This window comes from Cygnus atratus, chromosome 2 (genome assembly GCF_013377495.2).
Source record: "Cygnus atratus isolate AKBS03 ecotype Queensland, Australia chromosome 2, CAtr_DNAZoo_HiC_assembly, whole genome shotgun sequence".
NCBI classification, from domain to species: domain Eukaryota; kingdom Metazoa; phylum Chordata; class Aves; order Anseriformes; family Anatidae; genus Cygnus; species Cygnus atratus.
The window spans coordinates 27220805-27243767 of NC_066363.1; the positions used below are offsets into that span (position 1 = coordinate 27220805).

General features: G+C 38.4%; 2 protein-coding genes across 5 annotated transcripts in view; one reads left to right on the forward strand and one right to left on the reverse strand.

Moving 5' to 3' along the window:
* The window catches only part of ASNS (asparagine synthetase (glutamine-hydrolyzing)), an 853397-nt gene that overhangs the window by 122865 nt on the left and 707569 nt on the right, over positions 1-22963 (reverse strand). The gene's annotated exons all lie outside the window — the stretch shown is intronic.
* On the forward strand, positions 9374-22342 carry MIOS (meiosis regulator for oocyte development). 4 transcript variants are annotated; one of them, XM_050709211.1, is made up of 11 exons: positions 9374-9524; positions 10387-11753; positions 11958-12056; positions 12992-13249; positions 14429-14598; positions 15461-15526; positions 16145-16303; positions 17140-17292; positions 18425-18629; positions 19746-19875; positions 20111-22342. In XM_050709211.1, the coding sequence occupies exons 2-11, from the start codon at positions 10457-10459 to the stop codon at positions 20205-20207; spliced, it is 2634 nt and encodes an 877-aa protein (XP_050565168.1). In that variant the 5' UTR covers positions 9374-9524; positions 10387-10456; the 3' UTR covers positions 20208-22342. The 4 variants fall into 4 exon arrangements, with proteins under 4 accessions (XP_050565168.1, XP_035401381.1, XP_050565166.1 ...); XM_035545488.2 differs by having other exon boundaries at positions 9406-9576; XM_050709209.1 differs by having other exon boundaries at positions 9419-9576; positions 10323-11753; positions 20111-22336.

Genomic DNA, 22963 nt, shown 5'->3' on the forward strand with positions numbered 1-22963 from the left:
CAGAGGGTGGTGAGGCACTGGCACAGGTTGCCCAGAAAGGTTGTGGATGCCCCATCCCTGGAGGTGTTCAAGACTGGATGGGGCCTTGGCCAACCTGATCTAGTGGGTGGCCACCCCTATGGCAAGGGGGTTGGAAGTAGATGATCTTTAAGGTCCCTTCCAACTCAAGCCATTCTATGATTTTGTGATTCATTTAGTATGGGAGCAAGGTTTCCTCTGTTGTTACAGCCAACATTTTCTGTAGCACCTACTTTCTGCTCCTCCATGGGTAGATCCCTTTTTTTGAAAGATACTTAGCAGGAATTCACAATTCGGCAATAATTCCCAGCACCTCTGAGCTGTGTTACTACAGAGTGATGCCAGCTCCCCTGTCTCACAAGCCAGTATCTTTCACTGCTGAGCCAAATTAATGACTGTTGTGCAACGTGTAACTTCTTCCAAACTTGCAAATCATTTATGAATGTTCCTCACATTCTGTTCCTGAGGAAAAACAGGAATAGGACTAGGGGGTTTCCTTTTCCTTCTGAGTGTATATTATAAACCTTAATTAACAATAAGGTAGAAGAAATTGTTATCATTGAGTGCTGTTTTTGTCTCCATTTTATTCATTTATGAAAAAGAAAAAGCTATGCAACCAGTTTGGGGAAAGCGGTCTAAAGACACCTATGCAGGAAATTTACTACATTGTAAACTGGTAAATGAATTTACAAATCACTATTTCTGAATCCCTTTGGGTATAACTTTTACACTAAACAGTTTTAACCTCTTTGAAAGTGTAGGCACTTGATCCCTACTATGCACAGTTGTGAGTCCACTGTAGCTAGCGAGCCTTATGTTCACACTCCAGCTCTTCTCTGCTTAGTGTGCTTTGGATGTACAACCAGGATCTTTACAGTTCTGTAGCAGGATTGTAGAATTAGAATACAGAGTTTTATTTTTTCTCTATTCTTGCCAGTATATAGCTTTATATTCACTTAGAGACCAACTCTAATGGAAGCAATGTCTTCATATAGATACAGCATCATTTTTAACTCTACTACTACTTCTTGCTAAGCTGTTCAGCACTGTTTCAATGGCTGCACTGAACCAAGCACAATTTCAGCTCAGTGCATCTAGATCCCCATGGTACTGAATCTGCCTAAATGCACTCATTCCATGATCACACTAAAGCTCTCGTCTGCAATAAATGTTTTATCTGTAAAACATATTGCTATTGAATTTTGAGTCCTGCAAAAAAAAAAATTCCTCAGTTTCTGCATTCATGTTAAATGACTTCTTCTATTGGAAAAAAAAATAAGTAAAAATCATGTATCAGCTTTATTTCCTTGTACAATACCTGTCCTCCTTAAATACTTCCTGCTATTCTACTTACTGCAACTCAGAAATGATAAAGAAGAAATAAAAAGAAACAGAGAGAGGTGAAAAAGATGAGAGAGCTTCTGAATGAAAAGAGACAAATTATGTTACAAATCTTTCACTTGGACAGCCACAAATCAATGTGAATATGATGCAGATATACAAAACCATGAAAGAAGGTTACTTACTACAAGAACGTCATATGTCAAAAGACTTGCATTTTGGTTCTGTTTGGTCAATGATGTTAACCAAATTTGACTGCCCTAAATTTACTTTTTTTTTCTTTCTTTTTTTTTTTTTTGCCACTATGTTCTTCACTCAATAATAATGAGTGAAAGAATTGTAAACTATAAAGAATTTGTAAATGAAATTGTAAACTATAAAGAATTGTAGATTTTTTCCAGCTAGGAAATAGCTAATTGATGTAATTTAAAGTACACATTTTAAATAGTTTTTAAAAACAAAACAAAACAAAAAACAAACAAACAAAAAACCAAACGCTGTTCCTAATGCTTGAGGTATCTTAACTCAGTGCCATTGTTATTCACACACTGTGTAAGGTAAGGCCTTTTTAAAACCAGACTGCAATAAACATAGCAAAAGGATCATTTATTTGCTCAATTCAATTTATGTAAAGTATAAAAACCTGAGATATTATTCATGCTGTCTAAATTCTGCCCTCTGGTGTATCCAAATGATAATGCATTATGATTGCTCATATTGGGTGACACATTCAGCATTTGATCAGGGCACATCTAGTAAATATGGCTACTGTCTGAGTAAAATATATGTCTCCTTGTAATAGAAGGTTAAAGCTGAAGACTAAGATACTAAAGGACTAAGATACAAGGATTCAAGGAGGGAGGATATCTCCTGGAACAACTGGTTTCACTCTTTAGTTCCTATCTGATTCGGATAAACTAAATACTCATTTCAGATACTTCTCTTTTAGATACACAGACTGGGAGTCCCAGGACCTGATATACGGATGTTAGATATGCAGCATTCTTACTGAACCCTTAACGGGAAATTCAGAAGCAGTTAAACGATCCATGACACCAGTCCTACTAAGGATTTCTCAGGATCAACAAAACAAAGTCTTGTGCTCCTAAATCACATAGGTAATAACATCCTAACAGTTTTGTTTGTTTGTTTGTTTGTTTGTTTGCTATAAACCACCACCAGCTATAGTGTTGGAGTAAGTCTCACATGCATTAGAAACAGTGAGAGCAAGATTCACCAACAGCAGTGGTAACTCCATGCTATGAAAGAGAAGTTGCAAGTGGAAGTGATTTGTGAGTTATGTCTCTTTTTTGCCACAGTTTGTGAACCTCTTACATTAAACCTTTTCAGGTTACTCAACTAACTCTTCTTCAAACTGTAGAGTTAAAGAAACACATTCTTTTGCTCTCCCTGTGCACACCCCAACAGCGACATTTGCAGTGACTGTGTTTTCTACCTCCCCTCCCTACTCACATCCATATGTAATGATGCCTATAACATTATTGCCATTGGGCAAAAAGCAACATATGCTCTTACTAGTTACACTATATGTTAATAGCATGCTTGCACTATCATTAGGACTCAAGAAATGAGTAAGGTGTCAGGTATTTAAGTTGCTGATTCCCTCATACCTAAAGAACTTCCTCTCAAAATCAAAGTTAGCTAACATGATTATTGAAAGTATTAACTAAACTAATTTCCTATACTTTCCTGTGAAAAGTGTTAGGAACATACAAACTGATCCAATCTTTGTTATAAAAAGAAACAGCAGGTGATTATTGGAAACAGATGTGAAAAAGTCAGTATGTCTGACTCCAACAGTAGCAGAGGAAGTGATATGATGAAAAATGAATAAGCAATGAAATTATAACCATTAAAATACAGACTGACAAATTTTATCTTCGATATATGATATAGTACTCTATTTGAATTGCTTTTAATTTTTCCACAAATTTTGGCCTACCTCATTTATCAAAATCATTGCTGAGATCCTAAAGATGATCATAATTAAGGAAAAAGTGCTGTGTTTTCATGAAGAAAATGCTTTTAAAGTGGAAGGAACATAATGATTAAATCTAAGTAAACTAACTGTTCTACTATTAGACCATGTTTGTGGCTCAAATTAATAAACCCTCTGATATATAACTCATGAAAAATAACTTCTTAGGTAATACAAATTCTCCAATATGTTTAGTGGTAAGAAGAAGCAGCCAACAAACAGTAACACAAATGATGGGAAAAGCTACTCCATTCACATGTTTGCAAACTAGAGGTACTGAGTACAGGCAGATTATTAGAAAGATGGAAGAACAATGGTTTATCATATGTTTTCCTTTAGAAGTTTTGCAAAGCTGTAAAAACGTTGGGAAGACCATTAAAATGATTCAAGAGAGAAAGCAGGAAAACGTTTAATCAGGAAGCCAAAAACTATAAGTTTCCTTTGTTTTCTTAAAAAAAAAAAAAAGAAGGAAATATGAAAGGCAGCTAAAAGAAAGAATTAAGATCCTGATTCAAACAGAGCCAAAGAAAGAGTGAAAGAAATGTGGCAGTTAAATATTTCCAGGCCAACTATCAGCATGCGCATCTGAAGTAGTAAAGTATTCAGAGAGAATCTGAAGTGGTCTAATTAGTATTTCAGCTTGTAATTTCTATTTCAGACAATTTTAAAGAGAGTAACAGGCAAAGGAGAAGAGGTAAAAAGTGTACTGCCTCATGACCTACAGAAAACCAGGTTCTGAAATGCTGAGCACCGAGGAACAAGGAAATCCTTGTTTTGTGTTTTTCCAGTTAATTTGGAAAAAGCAGTCTTCCCTTTCGGCCACATGACATATGGTTATTAATGCCACTGTAAGCAGCACATACAGGCACATCTTCACGGGCCTAGGGCCTGCTGCAGAGACAGGCAGTCAGTGCAGCTGGTCAGGTCACCCCGCACATTGTGCATTGCTTTCACTTCTCCACGTCTGCACAGACAGACTTTGTGACAGACTTGGAGGTGCTGCTGTTTCATCAATTCCAATGGGTCCCGGGAGCCCAATTTTTCCTTCTTGGACTCTTTGACCCTTAACAAAATGAACGTTAGAGTCATTATTGTTTGAGATGGATCTTCTTTCTTCGTCACAGAACAAGACTAATCTCTTTCTTGAAAAATTTGATTTCTTCTTCAAAAAACAGAATTTGGCCCTTTCGAAACTACAGTTTAGCGGAAGTCAACAGTTGGAATGTTAATTTAGCTTAGGATGCTTGTGCAAATATGAAAATTTGGCATTACATCATATTTAGTTTCAAATCTTAAGGACCCGAATTTGATGCATTAGAAAATGAGAATGTTCATTAAAACCTTACTTTGTAGAGACAGCACTTGGAAGCATACTGCAGCCGGTTACCTTAGACCCTTGACTTCCTGTGGCAAGGAGTGCTGGAGGATCATGAAGACCAGGGGGCCTTGCTATCCCTGAAGGTACAAAAACAAATAAGAGAGTGGTGTTGATTTCAGATAATCTGCTCATTTGTTTCCTCCTTTGGTATTGAAAAGGTATCTAACTATGTTTAGTGTTTGATTGGTAAAAATGGCTGTTCCTAAGACCGCCACCACTACTTCCATTGAGAGGACCTTCAATCTGCTCGCTTATAATTGTAACAAACGTAATTTTGGTACCGACACTTTTGACATCATGGTCCTGGTTAAAGGATCTTCCTACTCTTCCCAAATATTCCAAAACAACTTAGTAAAGCTGGGGTTCTTCACCATGAAAGTATTTTCACAACCTTTTCTTGTTGAACCCCTCAGTGAGTGCCTAGAAAGAAGAGCACTCACTCACCAAGAAGTTACTTTATTTGGTTTTCTCCTCAATTTGTAGCTCCTGGCTTTACTTTCTGCTCATTATAAAAATAAGACTCTAAAGGAATAATTCCTAATTTCCACATGGGTTTTCCTATGTGTATCCTAAGCCTTACGAAGTTTAATGGAGGCTGAGGAAATGAGGAATAGTTCAGCCTTATGTTACAGAAATTAAAATTAAAAGCTTTCACACATTCTAGGTGTTCTGCTTGAGATTTTCACATTTTAAAAGGATTCTATAGTATCATAGAAATGGCACTGTCCATCATAGGGAAAACAGAGCAACATTCCTTTAAACTATGCAGAATGGATTTTAGAACTAAAGGTTCATGTTCTGACCCAAGTTAATTCTCCTTTAGTCTCTACCCTGCTCTTCACTGGCTGTACTGTTTCATCTGCTCCAGAGATGCTTGTGTTCAGGCAGTCATGCATAAGTGGTGTAGGAAGATTCCGTCCTCACTTTGCCAACATACAGAGCTAACAAAACATGACAATGTTTATGAAATCTCTGTCACAGCAAGCAACTCTCTACAGATTTCTGTCTCCCCTCCAAAAAGAGTGCAGAAGTTAAAACACCCAAAAGGAGATAAGACTCCTTCCAGCAACTGCAGACAGAAAAAAAATCAGGGATCTTACATCTACAGTAGCTAATGAAAAAAAAAAAAAAAAGTATGTTGGGCAATTACTGCCAAGGGTACTCTATATTTTGATGGGAAGGATTTTTTTTTTTTGATTCAGCACAGAATTATTTAACAAGCAGTTTTCAGCCTGTTTGAATGGTTTCAGTCTCTTCAGCTGTTGGAGGCATACTTTGTCAGTCATCCTGGGACACTATGGAAGCTGCCACTTTGGCTACTTGAGGAGCTTGCCAGAAATTCCAGCAGCAGGGGAAATGAATTGGCAGGTCCTCAGTAAAATGAAAAACATATCACAGCACATATGGAGGGTCCAACTGAGCTGCCAACTGTGCCAAAACAGCTCTGTGACCTGCACCAGATGTGAAGCAAATTCTTGGAATTACCAGAACGCATTATTCCTGCCCCCAAAGGTGTACCATTTATCAACAAAAACAGATTGTGCATGAAACACAAAATGAACTCTCAGAAAACTGTAGGAGTATTTCTGTACCTTACTTTTCAATTACTTGAGGTCCCTGAGGTCCTTAAGAGCCAAACGGACCTTCCAGTTGCTATGTATAAAGAAAAGAAAAGATAGAAATAAAATATATTCATTTATTAACACCTATTAATAATTACTAATCATAATGTTGGATTTTCAAAATTCAAAAAATAATTTTAAAATAAAATGCATGCAGCATTAATTCTTAAACATTAGTTTAACAAAAAGAAAGAAAAAAAAACTTTAAAACAATATGCCAATATTCTGCATTGAAATATCCTGAATCATCCTCCTTCGTAACTATTCAAATCTTTTGATGCCACTCATAGCTTCTTCTTAGTTCATTATAGTTTCTGACACTTTATAGATGGCAAGTGCTTGTTTCATAATTATGTTTTACAGGTTACATTAAAAAAAAATCCATAATTCTCCCCTCTCTCCCCTGTAAGATTTTCTTATCTGCTTTTTTTACATTCAGAAAACATTATGAACATGTCTTGCATAATATCCTGTTGTCTCACAAAACACTTTGGCTGCCTAAAAGCTTGTTACAAGTTTAAGGTGTCTTATGCCTTTTTCATATGAGATGAACTCCTTCCTCTCTTGAATGAAGTTTCAACTTTTTTTCCCTATAATAATTCCCTTATTCCTGAAGGGATGTTACAAACCCCACAGAAGGCAGAGTTTCTTATGCCTTCAGAATGTTACCATGTCACAGCCTCATTTTTCTTTCGACAAACCTAGTTTGCCTTTAAGCTCTTTATTAAAATACTTTTCTTAATGACTGTTCTTGAGGAATTTACACACATTTTCATGTTGTCTTTGATACAGTATATAGAATGAAAGGAAAAATACCCAGGATTACCAAAGAGAGGATTCAGTTATGACTCATGTGATCTGAGCAATGACAATACTTATTTTTCAGTATTTCGTACTTAGTATAATGTAGGCAATTTAAAATTTATCCTATGTGTCTAGATAATGAGCGTTCAGCTGTTTCTCCTCTAAGCATGAATGTGTACAAAGTCAAAAGAAGGCTCTTGTTTGACATCTACAGAGCTTGGATTAGACTCCATATCCACTTTTAATTCCCTTTACAGAGCACATTTGAAAACAGTGAAGCAAAGGACACATCTAGAGAGCATTTATAGAACACATGTATAATTACTGGCAGACCGTGTAACACTCCCTTGTATTAAGGTTGCCCAATATTTCCTATTTAAGGCTCTGCTTTTCATTGTTTATAGTTTTATGCAACTTTAAAGACGTAAACTGAAACTATTTGTGCCAGATGTCTTTCTTTCTGAATTTTAGCCAAAGCAATTCAGTCATTTACAAGACGAAAGCTAACAAAAAACAGGTGTTTTTCTTGAGTTAAAAGTATTATTTTAAAAATAAAATCTCCACCCTTAATGTTTTGGAGCAGTAAAGTACACTTTGGAAAGTATATGGCTTAAGGAGGAGAAAGAAGATAAAAGAATGATGTACTTGCTGTAGCTCATTTACAAATCTACTGAATTTTGTCCCAAATGTAAGCCTTTGAAAAAGGTAATCTGCACTCTGTCATAAAACACTTAGACTGGAATGGGGAAAAGAACTTGGAAAGAGAGGAGCTAGAGGGACTAAATGCAAAAAGGTTGGACATGCAGGTGACAGCCACAGTCTGTCCTTGGTGGGGCATATTCCTCTGTAGAGCCTGAAATCAGACGTTTTACCCAGACTTTTCCATCCTTCTCTGGGGATTGTCAATATAAATGCTAACAATCTCATCTTCCTATCTTTTACTTCATTCACTCTAGAGGTGGAAGATCTCAAACATTACTGAAGGATAAAATCTGATCTTAGTGAAGTCACTGTTTTCTGCTGTGAACATAGCTCTAGTAATAGCAATTCCTTCTGAAATACAGGCTTTTTTCTTCTGAAGAATCTCTTCAAAGATTCTGAAGTACCACATACTTCATACCACCCAAATGTTTTAATTTAAAAGTGCAACTTACTCTGTCCCCTTTTAGCCCCAGTGGTCCACATTCTGCTGTTTCACCCTATTAAAAAACATTAGTAAGTTTCATATTTGAATGGGATTTTTCAAATAATTTTTTCATCTGCATAGAATATAATGTTAAAGTTTATTTTAAGGATTTCTATTATCCTTAATAATCTTTAAGTATATTTTAATTTTCATTTTTTTAACATGTTCTTGTAATGCAAAAAATCTAGTATTTAGGGAAGACTTTGTCCAGCACTCAAATATTTCACTTAAGATGTAATTTTTTTCCATCACACAAACTAACAACCCCTACAAAGTTAAAGAACAGCATATGTTGTAATATAAAACTCAGATCTTGCAGTCTCTTCCTTTAGGCCAAGCTCCCTTTGGACAATCCCTCTTGACATTTACATAACAGGCTAATTACCATGGTATTTGTGGCCTTTGCCTGTGTGAAATTCGTGGGGACAAAATACTTGACGGGGGGAGGGAAAAAAAAAAAAAAAAAAAAAAAGGAGTTTTTCTGGAAACGAAATTGCACAAGACTGGTTATAAGGAAGGACTAAGGAAAAGCTTGTGTCTGCAAAGGGAGAAGTCCGGCTGCCACAACCTTCTTGGCAGGCAATAACCACAGAGTCCCCTTGGCTGTGCTGCCATTTGCAACAGGTGTGCTGGTTTTCAATAGCACTATCTGTTCTTTGGTGTTTTTTTTTTTTCCAGTTGCACTATTATGTCATGATCACCATTAAAGAAAGTAGAACGATTCCATGCAAAATTAACGTTTTAATTAGGAACCCCCCCCAAGCTTCCCACCAGAAAACTTCCTGACACCATTTCTTTATTATTCACAAACGGCTCCCTGTCCTTGTTTGCAGGGGCTTATTGCACACGTATGAGGAAATCTGCACGTGCTATGCTGCCATGAGGAAGACACGGAGAAAAACAGACTCTAGCCGAGGTACCGCTGACAGAAAACCTCTATTTTTATTTATTTTTTTTTTTATTGAGCCACAGCCGAGGGCCCACAACCGCCCTCCCGGCACCGCCTGCCGTGACGTCACCCGCCCGCCGCCATTTCGGCCGGCCCCCGGAAGCGATCGCGCCCCGCGGCCGGCAGTGCCCCGGCGTTTCCTTCCCCCGCTGCCCGCGCAGCCGGAAGGCGCCGCGCGGCTGCCGCTCGGGTCCCCCCGGGCCGCTGGGGCCGGAGCGGGGCGTGAGGTGCGGGGCGTGAGGTGCGGGGCCCCTGCGCCCCCCGCAGCGGGGAGTGGAGGTAGGGGGATGGCTGGGGGAACCGGGCGCTGCCTTTTGTCCTCCCGCAGCCCAGCGGGGATCTGCCGCAGCCGTGGGTGCCCCGTGGTGTGCGGGGGGCGTCGTGTGCGCCTGTAGGGGCGTGTGGTGGTTCGGGCTGCTGCTGCAGGCGGCGGTGGGAGTCGGCGCGGTGTAAGTCTGTGTTTGTTAGGCCGGGTGTTAACGAAGGCATGGGAACGCTGTGGAAGAACCGTGGGGTCGTAAAGGTTGGGAAAGAGTCGAGATCGGCCGGGCTGAGGTGAAACTGGGAGCAGTAGAGCAAAATTAGGAGTGGAGAGCCGTATGTTTATACAGATCTTCAAATAGGGTCAGCCTTCATGGGCTGTAGGTCAGGCATTAGGCAAAACAGGGAGACTGGTTTCTGTCAGCCAGCGCACTGCAATTAGGCAGAGACGTTTTCTGCATGTTTCAGGGAGTGGCTCTTTACAGGCTGCACACCCACACACGGTGCCACACCGTGTTTTGCTTAATCCTTCCTTCCCTAATAACAAAATAGTACTGCTGCGGAGTTTGTAAACAAAGCAGACCCTGGTGTCTGTTTGTAGTTGGCTGTGTTGATTGTTGCCTCGGTCAGCATAATCAAAACCAAAGCGTGCAGCAGGGAAAGGGATGTGATGTGGAGAATGCTGAAGGTTTGGGCCTGAAATGTATACGTGACAAATCCTGGGGCTAAAAGTAATTCAGAACCATCTTTGTGTTTGCTTTAAGATGATCTCGGATGACAAAGGAATTGGGATTTTGATAACGTTCCTACAAATTGTTTTCTCAACAGTTTCCATATGAATGGATATCACCTGAGTCTTCCTGCAAGAGTTTAAATTGCTTGTAAACTCAACCTAAACATGAGTGGCTCCAAACCTGATATTCTTTGGGCCCCACACCATGTTGACCGCTTTGTTGTGTGTGATTCGGAACTGAGCCTTTATCACATTGAATCTGCTGTAAGTTCAGAACTCAAGGCAGGGTCCTTGCGGCTGTCAGAAGAAACTACAGCCACGCTGTTGTCCATAAATTCAGATACGCCGTATATGAAATGCGTGGCTTGGTATCCAAAGTATGATCCCGAATGTCTTCTTGCCGTTGGACAGGCCAACGGTCGAGTGGTACTTACTAGCCTTGGCCAGGATCACAACTCAAAATCTAAAGATTTGATAGGCAAAGAGTTTGTTCCCAAGCACGCACGGCAATGCAATACCCTGGCGTGGAACCCGCTAGATAGTAACTGGCTTGCTGCTGGATTGGATAAACATCGGGCTGACTTTTCAGTACTCATCTGGGATATCAGTAGCAAATACGCTCCAGAGACTGCGGTTGCTACAGAGAAAGTGAGGCTTTCAACAGGCGATCCAGAAGTGGGACTGGTAGTAACAAAGCCACTTTATGAATTAGGGCAGAATGATGCTTGCCTCTCTCTTTGTTGGCTTCCACGGGATCAAAAGCTTCTTTTAGCTGGAATGCATCGAAATCTGGCTATCTTTGATCTGAGGAATACAAGCCAAAAAATATTTGTCAATACCAAGGCTGTCCAAGGAGTGACTGTCGATCCGTATTTCCATGATCGTGTAGCTTCCTTCTATGAAGGTCAGGTTGCCATATGGGATTTAAGGAAGTTTGAAAAGCCTGTTTTGACCTTGACAGAGCAACCAAAGCCTTTAACAAAAGTCGCATGGTGTCCTACAAGAACTGGGCTGCTAGCTACTTTAACAAGGGATAGTAATATCATTAGGCTGTATGACATGCAGCATACTCCCACGCCTATTGGGGATGAAACTGAGCCTACAATCATCGAAAGAAGTGTCCAGCCATGTGAAAACTACATTGCTTCGTTTGCCTGGCATCCCACGAGTCAAAATCGAATGGTAGTGGTGACTCCCAACAGGACTATGTCTGACTTCACAGTGTTTGAAAGAATTTCTCTTGCGTGGAGTCCAGTGACATCCTTAATGTGGGCTTGTGGACGACATCTATATGAATGTACAGAAGAGGGAAAGGCTAATTCCTTGGAAAAAGACATAGCAACCAAAATGCGGCTCAGAGCGTTATCAAGGTATGGTCTTGATACTGAACAAGTTTGGAGAAATCACCTCCTAGCTGGAAATGAAGATCCCCAGCTGAAATCACTTTGGTACACTCTGCATTATATCCTTTATTTTACTGTAATTTATTTTAAGAAGTAGCCTACACTTTATATGTAAACCAATTATATGAAATGCATGAAAGTCTTTGAATATAATACAACATCCTCTAAAAACTTTGCATATGTTAATAGGATATGACTTTTAACTTAAAAAAGTGTTTTTCAAATGCTTGGGAAAAAATTAAGGTTCCTATACATGTAAATACTTATGAAGCAGTATACTGAAGATATGGATCAAAAACTTACAGGAAACAAAGGTCCCTTAGTTTATGCTGGCATTAAGTCAATTGTGAAGTCATCTTTGGGTAAGAATATTCCAACTTTGATAAGTTATATTATAGTATATTTACAGAATGATGCACTCAAGGGTTTGTCTTTAAAAATTATTGGAAGAGACTATTAAAATATATCAACAAAGTATTTAAGTTTGTGATTTAATATATGTAGGTAAACAGTTTATCTTACAGTAATTTCCTGAATTTTTGGTTTTCTTTGAAGGGCAATGATCAGAAAAACAAAATAACCTCAGAGGTAGATCTTCAACTGAACTATTTCAAACATTCAGTGATTGACAGTGACACTGAAAAGTCTTGCTCCGCACGTAATTGTTTGTTACAGTTCCCAAAGCTCCGCATGGGAGTGTAGTTCTAGAAGGCTGACTTTGGTGTAGCCAAAGTACATTTATATAACCATGTTTAAATAAGCTATCGTGTTCTGAAGTGGTAATCACCTCTTGTGCATCACATTACGCCTCTTATGCTCAGCGAAGTATTTTTCAGTGGTATCTGTTATTTGAATCTTCCCTGTTCATTATGTGTCGTGTATTTATGCTGCTTGGAGCAAAGGCAACTCCTCAGTGCTGGGAAAGCTTCTAGCGCATTGATGCTTGCTAAGAAGAGGAGAACTGGTAGAGCCGGTGCTTGGCTGTATTTTGAAGTTGGACACGCTGATCATTCCTGTCAGCTCTGTAACAAGAACCTCCAAAAACTTAGGAAGGAGAGGAAAGAAAAAAAGACTCAATAGGGAATAAATGGCAAGTTTAGATATATGATTATTAGGAGATAAGAATAAAATTGTTTCGTATATGCTGCTCCTTACAACAGAGTTAATAGTGATGTTAATTTAAAGTAGTAAAGTATGATACTTCGCTTTTCTCTCAGCTTTATGATTGAAATCAAAGCACTGTGGCTGCAATTTAAATTGTGATTAAAGCATATTTTAACATATTTCTAATTTCTAGGAACAACAGAGAACCTCAGGCACAGCAGGAGTGGATCTGATAGACAGGCAGATATTATTCAGTATCTGAGTGAGGAGAGATCCTTGGCTTTGCAGCTCTGTGGGTGGATAAAGAAGGGAGCAGACTTAGATGTGGAACCTTTTTTAAATTCATTGGAACAGGAAGGAGACTGGGAACGAGCTGCTGCTGTAGCACTGTTCAATCTGGACATACGGCGAGCAATACAAATTCTAAATAAAGGTGCTTCCTCAGGAAAAGGTGTGTATTGCGTTTTCGTGTTGTCTTTTGGAATTACATCACCTTGGTGGATTTTTCTGTAAACAGAATTCTGGAGGGTGGTAGGAAAAGGTGTGTGCTGTCTTTCAAAGTACTTACTTGAAGTAGCTGGATTGGAGCCTCAGAATCTGACAAATCTTGTTCTTTCACTCCTCAGACTATAATATGCCTTACTGTCTAATTAAAATGCATTGCGTGTTTTAGAATTTCATACTGATACATGACACAGTGTTACACACAGAAGTAGTGGGACTTTTTTCTAGCAATGGAATTGCACGTTGGTCAGATGTCACGTGTGTCCCCTTCAGTTGGGCCGTACGCAGCTTTCTGCCAGTGCAATGGCTGTGGAATAACTAAAATATAATATTCAGGATTTACAGAAGACGTTTGTTTTGGAGTAGTATTTGGGAAGTGTTACAATGTATGAAGGAAAAGATAATCATTTTACAGCTAAGAGATGGAGGTATTTTGTTACGTGTTCTTGCTAGTATTCCTCCTACATCTCAGATTTGCATGTGTGTTCTCTTACTAAATTTAAAATACTGTCTTGACACTTTGCCTGCTTTAGAATTGCAGGAACTATGTATGTGTTTTCTGTAGGGAAGGTTCAGAACAGAGACTGGCCATCTTTGCATTGAAAAAAAAAAAATTGAACTTTCTGACAATAAATATTTAGATAAAATAGATTTAATGATTTTAGGAATTTTTTTAACTTAAAGCTGTTATATGTACTTGTCATCCACCAGAATGGTCTCTTAAGTAATGGTTATGTGTATATTCCAGTACTTTCACTTCTTGTGGATATGAATTATGGTAATGACAACCTTTTGTGAAAGCAGTAAGAATGCATGTAGCAGTTCAAAACTATTGCAAAACACCAGAGCTAGAGTGATGTTGCTTAAAGTATAACTCAGCTTGTCATGCATGTGAGCTCGTGACTTTGAGAGCAGAAACTGGGTCATTGAAAGCAGAAACTGCAAAAAGCTAGCGTATATAAAGTTGTTTTGGCTCATGATAATTCTACCAGATTTTGTCATGTATTCTGCAGAATATTCTGTTTCAAACCGATGTGTTCAATTACAGTTTCAATTGATTTTCCAAATCCTGAACTTGAATATTGTTTCATTGTTTTTTTGTTTTTTGTTTTTTTTAATAAATCAGGTGATCTGAACCTTAATGTAGTAGCAATGGCTCTATCAGGCTACACAGATGAGAAGAACTCACTTTGGAGAGAAATGTGCAGTACTCTAAGACTGCAGTTGAACAATCCCTACTTGTGTGCTATGTTTGCTTTTCTGACAAGTGAGTCTGGTTCATACGATGGTGTTTTGGTGAGTAAATTTGTTAAATTCCTTTAAATAATAGGTGTGCATATATACACCCATATGTGGGGGAAGTGTTACATACTCCATGAATTAATCAGTTCAGAATGTATTATTTTTTTCCTCATACTGGCAGATAACATTTTTTCTTCTAAACAGAGATCTCATATTAATGAACATTGTGTTAGTGTACAAACCGTGTAAAAATGGGCGTATCCAACAGAGTTCACACAGTTCTTAGAGGAGGTTTGTGGTTGTGGTTTTTTTTTTTCGTGGCATGGAATTCTTGAACCATTAGAAGTATAAACAGGGGAAGAAAGCAGGAGAAAGGTTGATGAACTGGGAGGTGCTGTCGACTCCCTGAAGGGAAGAGAAGCCTTGCAGAGGGATTTGAATAGATTGGAGCACTGGGTGATCAGCATGGCCTGAAGTTCAGCAAAGGGAAATGCCGGGTGCTGCAGCTGGGACGGAGCAATGCCAAGCCCAGGCCCAGGCTGGGCGACGAGTGGCTGGGGAGCAGCTCAGCAGAAAGGGACCTGGGGGTGCCAGAATATCGTGCCAGAAGCATGATAGCGCAGCCCTACATGACTTGGAAATCTGTTTCTAAAGTTTCAAAAGCCACATATGATGTGTTGAACCAGCCTTTCCTGCCATGAGTAAATTGCTCCTGTTAGCCTCAGTCTAGATCTGATACATATATCTGAATATAAACAGTATTAGTGTTAGCTTTCTTCAGGTGGTTTCTTTGTACATCATCAAAATAATTAATAGTAGCTACACATTAACGTAAATGTTCTGACTTTTACAAACAATGTGTTGAAAAATTGGAAATTTGTATGTGATGGTAGTATTCCCATTTTTCTCTCCAAAGTATGAAAATAATGTAGCTGTACGAGACAGAGTTGCATTCGCTTGCAAGTTCCTCAATGATGCTCAGGTAAGTCTATGGTCGGACATTCAAGCAAACTATTAAGCTGGGCTTTATGTAGAGAGGGAAGAAGATCTGGGGTGAAAAGGTGAACAGTGGAAGCAATGATTCATGAGGGATTTGTTTTTCTCCTTACACAATAGGATATAAGCTGTGCTATAATCTGATCTTCAGTTTGTAACTTCAGCTTGATTTTTGACGTTTTTAATAATAATATTCATGACATGCTACTTTTTAAAACTGTTGTATGGCTTGTATGTCTCTCTTAACGGAGTGTATATTTATTTATGTTATTTATTTCCAGACCTTTACTTTCTCTTGAATAAAGGTTTCATTTTGCAGTAGGAATGTTTAAGTGCTTAAAAAATAGGTGACCTCGCTCTTTGCTCTTTGTGTCAGGAGGTTTAAAGTATATAGATAAATATGTAAATTCTCGCAATATAGTAGATGTTGCCATATAAATTTTCCTGCGTAACATGCAGCAAGCAGCATGTTCTGTTAGCAAAAGACACTCTTAAGGAAAGCTGTTCAAATTGTAGAAAGTTTTGCCATATGTCATAAATGAGTTACAAGGGGATGAACAGACAGCAAAAGTTAGTGGGCTTTTTGTTTTGTTTTGTTTTGTAGCTGAACAGGTTTATTGAAAAGCTGACAAATGAAATGAAAGATGCTGGGAATTTGGAGGGAATACTGTTAACAGGGCTGACAAAAGATGGAGTGGACTTGATGGAAAGTTACGTTGACAGAACGGGAGACGTCCAGACAGCAAGCTATTGCATGTTACAGGTTAGTGTTTCACTCAAAAATAAATCGTTACTTAACTATAGTTTCTTTAGCAGCATAGTACTGAATCTTGCGAACTGAAAAGTATTTTCTGTAGTAAATTTTGACAGCATATATCATGCTGTGGTATGTGGATTTTTATGGTCGATATATGGATGATGTTGTGGAATCATCCAAACCACTTGAGGTTAACTACAAACTTGTATCTTCGAGTTATCTCAACCAGAGAGAGTAGGGAAAAGAGGAGAAAAAGCAAAAATAGCTGCACTAGGAATACCCATTCCCCTGCTTTTTCTGCATTTTCTGGTAGGTTCAAAGTATACTTTTTTTGCTTCCAGGATTTTGATGGAGAACTGAGGTGTGGTGTGGTTTTGTTTGTTTATTTTTGTTGTGTTTTCTTTTTTTGGCTGTGAGTATTGCTGTTGAGTTTATTGTGTTTTTTTGTGTGTGTGTGTGTTTGGGGGAGGGGGGGTTAGTTGGGTTTGTTGTGGTCCTTACTGGTACAGTTGCAGCTACTTCCAGCACTGTGCACGTATCATTTTTATGGTTACATATGTTACATATACACCAGAATACCTGACAGAAATATATAATCCTTTGTCTGACAGATGCAAGTGTTTAGGAGAACGTGGCAGCACAAGTATTCTCAACCTGACAGGCAGACTGAAGAAAATTTTTATGAAACTAGGGTTAAATTTTAGCAGATGTTGTCTTTCTCTACACAAATTACATTATTTCTCATACATTGTAGTATGTTTTGTAAAGCCTTTTGAAAACGTGAATAATATGCATTGTGTATCTTCAGTGTGTGACTGGCATTTTTTTCCTACCTGCTTTAGGGTTCTCCATCAGATGTACTTAAGGATGAGAGGGTTCAGTACTGGATTGAGAACTACAGGAATCTTTTAGATGCGTGGAGATTTTGGCATAAACGTGCAGAATTTGATATCCATAGGAGTAAGCTGGATCCTAGTTCAAAGCCTTTAGCCCAGGTAAATTTATTTCTTCTATCAAGTATGACCAATCCAGAAAGGAAGGTAGCATGGTACTTGTATAGAAACAAAAATGGTGGCTGCATCTCGGCTTCCCTGAAGGTTCATGTGCAAAAGAAAGATTTAAACTAAAGCTACCCTAAAAGGGTAACAATGTTTGTTTTTCAAAATAGTTTGGAGAAAGGACTTCTCTGTTTTGGTAGAGAGCAGGGAAATAGGGTAAACAAATGTATTTTTTTTTTTAATATCTAATCAAGGAAATGCCATTCTTCATCATGGTGAGGATGATGCTGAAACCAGGGAATTGAACAGAGAACCAGTTCAAATTGACTTTGTTTTAAGTGATCTGAACCTCAGCTATTTTGAAGCCCTTGAACCTAAACTAAAGTGAACAGCACCTTTTATTATCAGTTCAGAACATAAGCGAAACTGAAAAGTGACACCCTATACAAATATTATCTGGTAGCATTTTTTGCCAACGTGGTCTGGCCACAGCAACTGACACTTGCTCATATTTGCTCAGTATGTGCATTACAAGCTTTAAGGTCCCAAGGATTTTTAAGGAAGGCTATATTTGAATTCACCTGTCCTTCACGTCACAGCTGTTTAAGGAGAGCTCCATCCATACTGTTCCAAGTGGGAGGGAGTTGTTTATTGCTCCTGCCTTATGTGAGCATTGTAAATAACCCCTAATGAGTGTAAAGTCTGTGCTTTCCTCTATATCACACCTCAACTTGTGGCATTAAACGTGCAGGTAAAGATTGCTAGGAAAATCCTCATGTTCTGGAATGGATCACCCGAATAGAAAGAGGGAGAGGCCAGTAGAGTAAACTTAATTTATTTTATACCTTCACATATAGCTTTTTATAATCTTAAGTAATACCTCTCCAAGCAATAGCAATTGTGCATGGTGTTATGTGCCGTTGAGGTAACTGGGCATTGTTAAGGCCTGCTTCACAAAACTGCATGTCAAGTCTCCAAGCCAAGATGTTGGCAACACCTTCACAAGAGAGTAACTTTCCAGGGCACTATCAAGAGTATCTGGTAAATGAGTGTTAGCTAGCTTGAACAAATTCACTTGTAGCAGAAGTAGAACCAAACTGAAAAATTAATGAGCTTTTGTTCTCCTTAGGTGTTTGTGAGTTGCAATTTCTGTGGAAAATCCATCTCGTACAGCTGTTCAGCCATTCCTCATCAGGGGCGGGGTTTTAGCCAATATGGAGTTAGTGGTTCACCAACAAAGTCAAAAGTTACGAGCTGTCCTGGTTGTCGTAAGCCCCTTCCTCGCTGTGCACTTTGCTTGATAAATATGGGAACTCCAGTTTCCAGCTGTCCAGGTATGACATACTGGTTTTTAGCTGTTCAACTAGAGTAGTAGTTAAAGGCCTAATTAACAGTTGCTGTAGGAAGATCTTCTGTTGCACCTTTCTATTTGTTCTCATACTGTAAGTATTCATACCCTTAATTATAAGGGGGAGAGATGATAGTAGAAAACATGTTTACATCCCATCTGATTTTATGAGAGAACCTATGTCTCCATGTGTTGGTGTCAGATAGTATGCAGTTACCTGGTTTTGACCATTTTTACCGGTGAGGTTGTCAGTGGAATCCCATGGCTTAAACAGACAAAAAGATTGAAGTATCGTAGTATTTTGCGTTACGAGCTTTAAAATTGCAAGAAACAGGAGGTATGGTTTTTTGGGCTGAATTGATGGGAAGCTGCAGAAATCTTGGAATGTAAACCAATTGATTTTTAACTGAAAGAAGAAGAGAGAATAAACATAACATATACTTTCTGTGGCTAAGCATGAAAGAATTTATGGGTGCTTCTGGCACATCTAAGAAATACTATCAATGGAATCTCTTGGTTCTAAATGTTTTGGGCTCAGCGTTATATAAGGTTTAAGTGAAACTCATTTTGCCTGTATTTTCAAGTCAGTCTTGTTAAAGAGCTATTGACAGCTGTAAAGTTGTCATCTATTTCTGTATCTCCTCTCATTCTTTCACTGGTCTGCGTTATGACTTACTGTTGCAATTGTTCTAATTCGTAACTGAGACTTGGTGGATTTTATATATTTACACACACATATATCTATTTTAAAGCCAAAAATCCCATGTGCAGGAAAACAGGTGTATAATTCACTGGAACTTAAATCAATCACTGAAACGTAAATCACTGTTGAAAGAGACTGTCTCTCCAAAGTTTGTTTAATAGGCAGGGGTAGCACATCCATAAGATGCAAAGCATAAGCTGAGCAGTATAATTTTTGTTCCGGTTTTCTATCAGTTTTTATTTCTTTAATAATTCTATCAACTTCTCTTTTAAAATCAGACTACTTCTTTGCTTGAAGTTCCTAATTCCAAATTTATTGTAATACTGTTACTGCAATTGCAATATAAATGAAACAAAGATTTACAGGCATAACTGTGGGGATGGGTTTGCTTTTGCACAGGAGGATCTAAGTCAGATGAAAAAGTGGATCTTAGCAAAGATAAGAAGCTAGCCCAGTTCAACAACTGGTTTACTTGGTGTCACAACTGTAGGCATGGTGGACACGCTGGGCATATGCTTAGCTGGTTCAGGTAAGTTGTTCAAATCTTCTGTGTTTCACTCGTGCATGCTGCACCAAGTAGGACGCGACTTCTTAGTTTTATCTACAACTAAGATGTTTTGTTCTAGAACACTTGCAGAGCTTACCATGCTGCTAAGTGTTCTTTGAGATGCTGTGTTCCTGCACATCCTTAAATTTATAGAATGCAAAATTCTCGTTAGTTTTATTTTACCTGTTTTTTCTTTTTTTCTGCTATTGCTGTCTAGGGACCACACTGAGTGCCCTGTGTCTGCCTGTTCGTGTAAGTGTATGCAGCTGGATACAACAGGGAATCTCATTCCAGCAGAGACTGTTCAGGCATAAATACTGCTTGAAAACATGGGGCTCTCTAATGGATGTCCATCATAGTCCAAGCAGATATTTTAGACAAAGGTCATTGGTGACTTACTGTGGAAAAAATAAATTGCTGTCAGATTAGTAAAATAACGTGTATGATTATGCTTGGCAGAAACTGATAATCGTGGAATGAGCCTCTGGTGTGGGCCTTGTTCAGTGAATTTAAATGTTTTAAAAAAGTTTAAATTTAAAAAGCACTCCTAGTGGCTTTGTTAAATTCAAAGAACTTTTAATGAAGTTTTCAGGGTAATGCTTATGGGCCCTTTTATCAGTTTTCTAAACAAAGCAGTGTTTATATACAGTGCTTAGTAAAAGTGAAACTTCAAAATAAACAACGGAAAAGTGTTGTTCTCTAGAGGATGGCAGAATGATACTGTGGCATCCTTTCATTGATTGATCACACTTCCTCGAATGCAGTCATTTCCTTGTAAATTAATTGGGTGCCGCTGTTAATTGCATTCTAAAGATATTTAAAGAAAAATCCATTTATTTCTTTTCTCAAGTTTTGTTAATAGTAAGCAATATCTTTGCAATTCAAGATCTTATTTAATGTACCTATATGGCCTAGCTGATGTGAATTTTAATGCTAAGGAATTCAGGAGCTTTGTCTCCTAACAAGGTTGATATCCTGGAGAAGAGTTTGCTGAAAATTCGTGTGTAACTTCGAGTGCAGAATGCAGGTGAGCTACAAGAGGTTTTATTTTGAACACAGTACTGTGAAGATGTGAAATCTCAAGGACTGGAGGCTTGTAAATATTTAAGTTTTAAACTATGTGCTGAGTTTTGACTACAAACATATTTGAATTTTTAAGACTTTGGGATAAACAGGATTTTCCTGCACTTCTGAAACATGCTGAACCAGTTTATATCCTGCTTCAGGTCACTGCTGGACACCAGTATGCTCCCAAAAGGCTGCACAATTTTAGGTCATTGGCTAGAAATGGTACTAGGTATGTTACCAGCTGGAATTAAGTTATTTATTAACTTGAGAGTCAATGATATCTTGCTAATGCTGTGTGAGGACCTAATCAGTATTGTTGTCCTTGATTTTGTAGGCAACAAAATTCACATAAATTAGGGAAAAAAACCTGTTTTAAGGTATGTGAAAATAACATCAGTTTACTTGGTGTGTGTTTATTTACTATTAGAAACAGTATGAGTTACTTAACACTTGCGTGCTATGAAATACTAAATGGAATGCTAGCAATAAACTGGTACCATATTGCCAGGACTGTGAAATTTGTTGTTTTAAAACAGAATATATTGTAATATACCACTGGTTCTAAGTGCTCTAGTGTAGTTGCAACAGGATAAAATGTGGAAACATTTTCTGTGGGTGTACATGATTACATTTTGGACTTTCAGTTATATTGTCTAATTAATATTGTAATACATCTGCTACATTTATTCTGATCTATGATTCTTGCCTAATTGACAAAGATATTTTTAAAGTTGAAATCTAAGAGGTACTTGATATTTGTAGTCAGACTGTCGTGGGAGAGCAGTTAATGGTTTTTCGTGTTAGAATATTTATTTCTCTTTCTAGTATTTTTGCACACCTTATGTTGCTCTTGAAGAGCTCTTTAAAATGTTCACCATTAATAAATGTAAACTGGGGTTTAATGTATGATACCCTATTTATATAAACACAGGCAATAAAACTTGCTTTATGCAAATGAGGATTTGTAAGTGTCAAGGATATATTTTTATTCCTCTGTAATACCAACTATTACTAAATTTTCCAGATAAAATTCCATGTCCAGGAATGTACGTACTTAACAATGTCTAATTTTCTTATGTAAAAAAATGCCATATTTGTAACATTTTTGACTTGACTGTATCTGTTGTTTCAATTGCCATCATTTCACTAAATCAGATGCTTACTTTGACATTCAGCATGTCTTCGAAATGTTTTGGATTATGAAACGTGTACATATTCAGGTCCACTGTAAAGTATCAGCTTTGGCTGTTGTAATGGGTATTTGGGGTTTCAGGCCAATAATTACACTATTTACAAAACTTATAAAATAAGAGGTGTATTATTTAATCATCTTTTTTTTCTTGTTTTTGCTTTTAAATTAATAAAATCATGCTTTTGGGGGAGATTTGTTGTTTTCTAAGAAAACTATAGCTACAGCTATTTTATGAGCTGCAGTTACAAAACCACACAATGGACAAGGTTGGAAGGGACCTCTGATGATCATCTAGTTCAACACCCCTGCTGAGCAGGCTCACCTAGAGCACCTTGCGCGGGATAGAAACCATGCAGGTTTTGAATATCTCCAGAGAAGGAGACTCCGCAGCCTCTCTGGGCAACCTGTGACAGTTCTCTGTCACTCTCACAGTAAAGAAGTGCCCTCCCCTATTCAGTCAGAACCTCCTGTGCTTCACCTGTTGCCTCTGGTCCTGTCACTGGGCACAACTGGAAAGAGAGTGGCTCCATCCCCTTGACACCCTCCCCTCAGATATTTATACACATTGATGAGGTCTCCCCTTAGACTTCTCTTTTCCAGGCTAAACGGTCCCAGTTCTCTGAGCCTGTCCTGGTATGACAGGTGCTCCAGTCCTCTCGTCATCTTCGTCACCCTCCTTTGAACTCTCTCCAGTAGTTCTGTGTCCCTCTTGTACTGGGGAGCCCAGAACTGGACACAGTACTCCAGGTGTGACCTCACCAGGGCTGAGTAGAGGGGGAGGATCACCATCCTCGACCTGCTGCAAACACC

Bases quoted from the DNA above. Each gene is read 5' to 3' on its own strand.
- MIOS (XM_050709211.1), top strand. From the start codon at position 10,457: ATGAGTGGCTCCAAACCTGATATTCTTTGGGCCCCACACCATGTTGAC. The intron at 16,304-17,139 runs GTTAGTGTTTCA...TACCTGCTTTAG, and splicing joins CAAGCTATTGCATGTTACAG to GGTTCTCCATCAGATGTACT. The intron at 18,630-19,745 runs GTATGACATACT...GCTTTTGCACAG, and splicing joins TCCAGTTTCCAGCTGTCCAG to GAGGATCTAAGTCAGATGAA.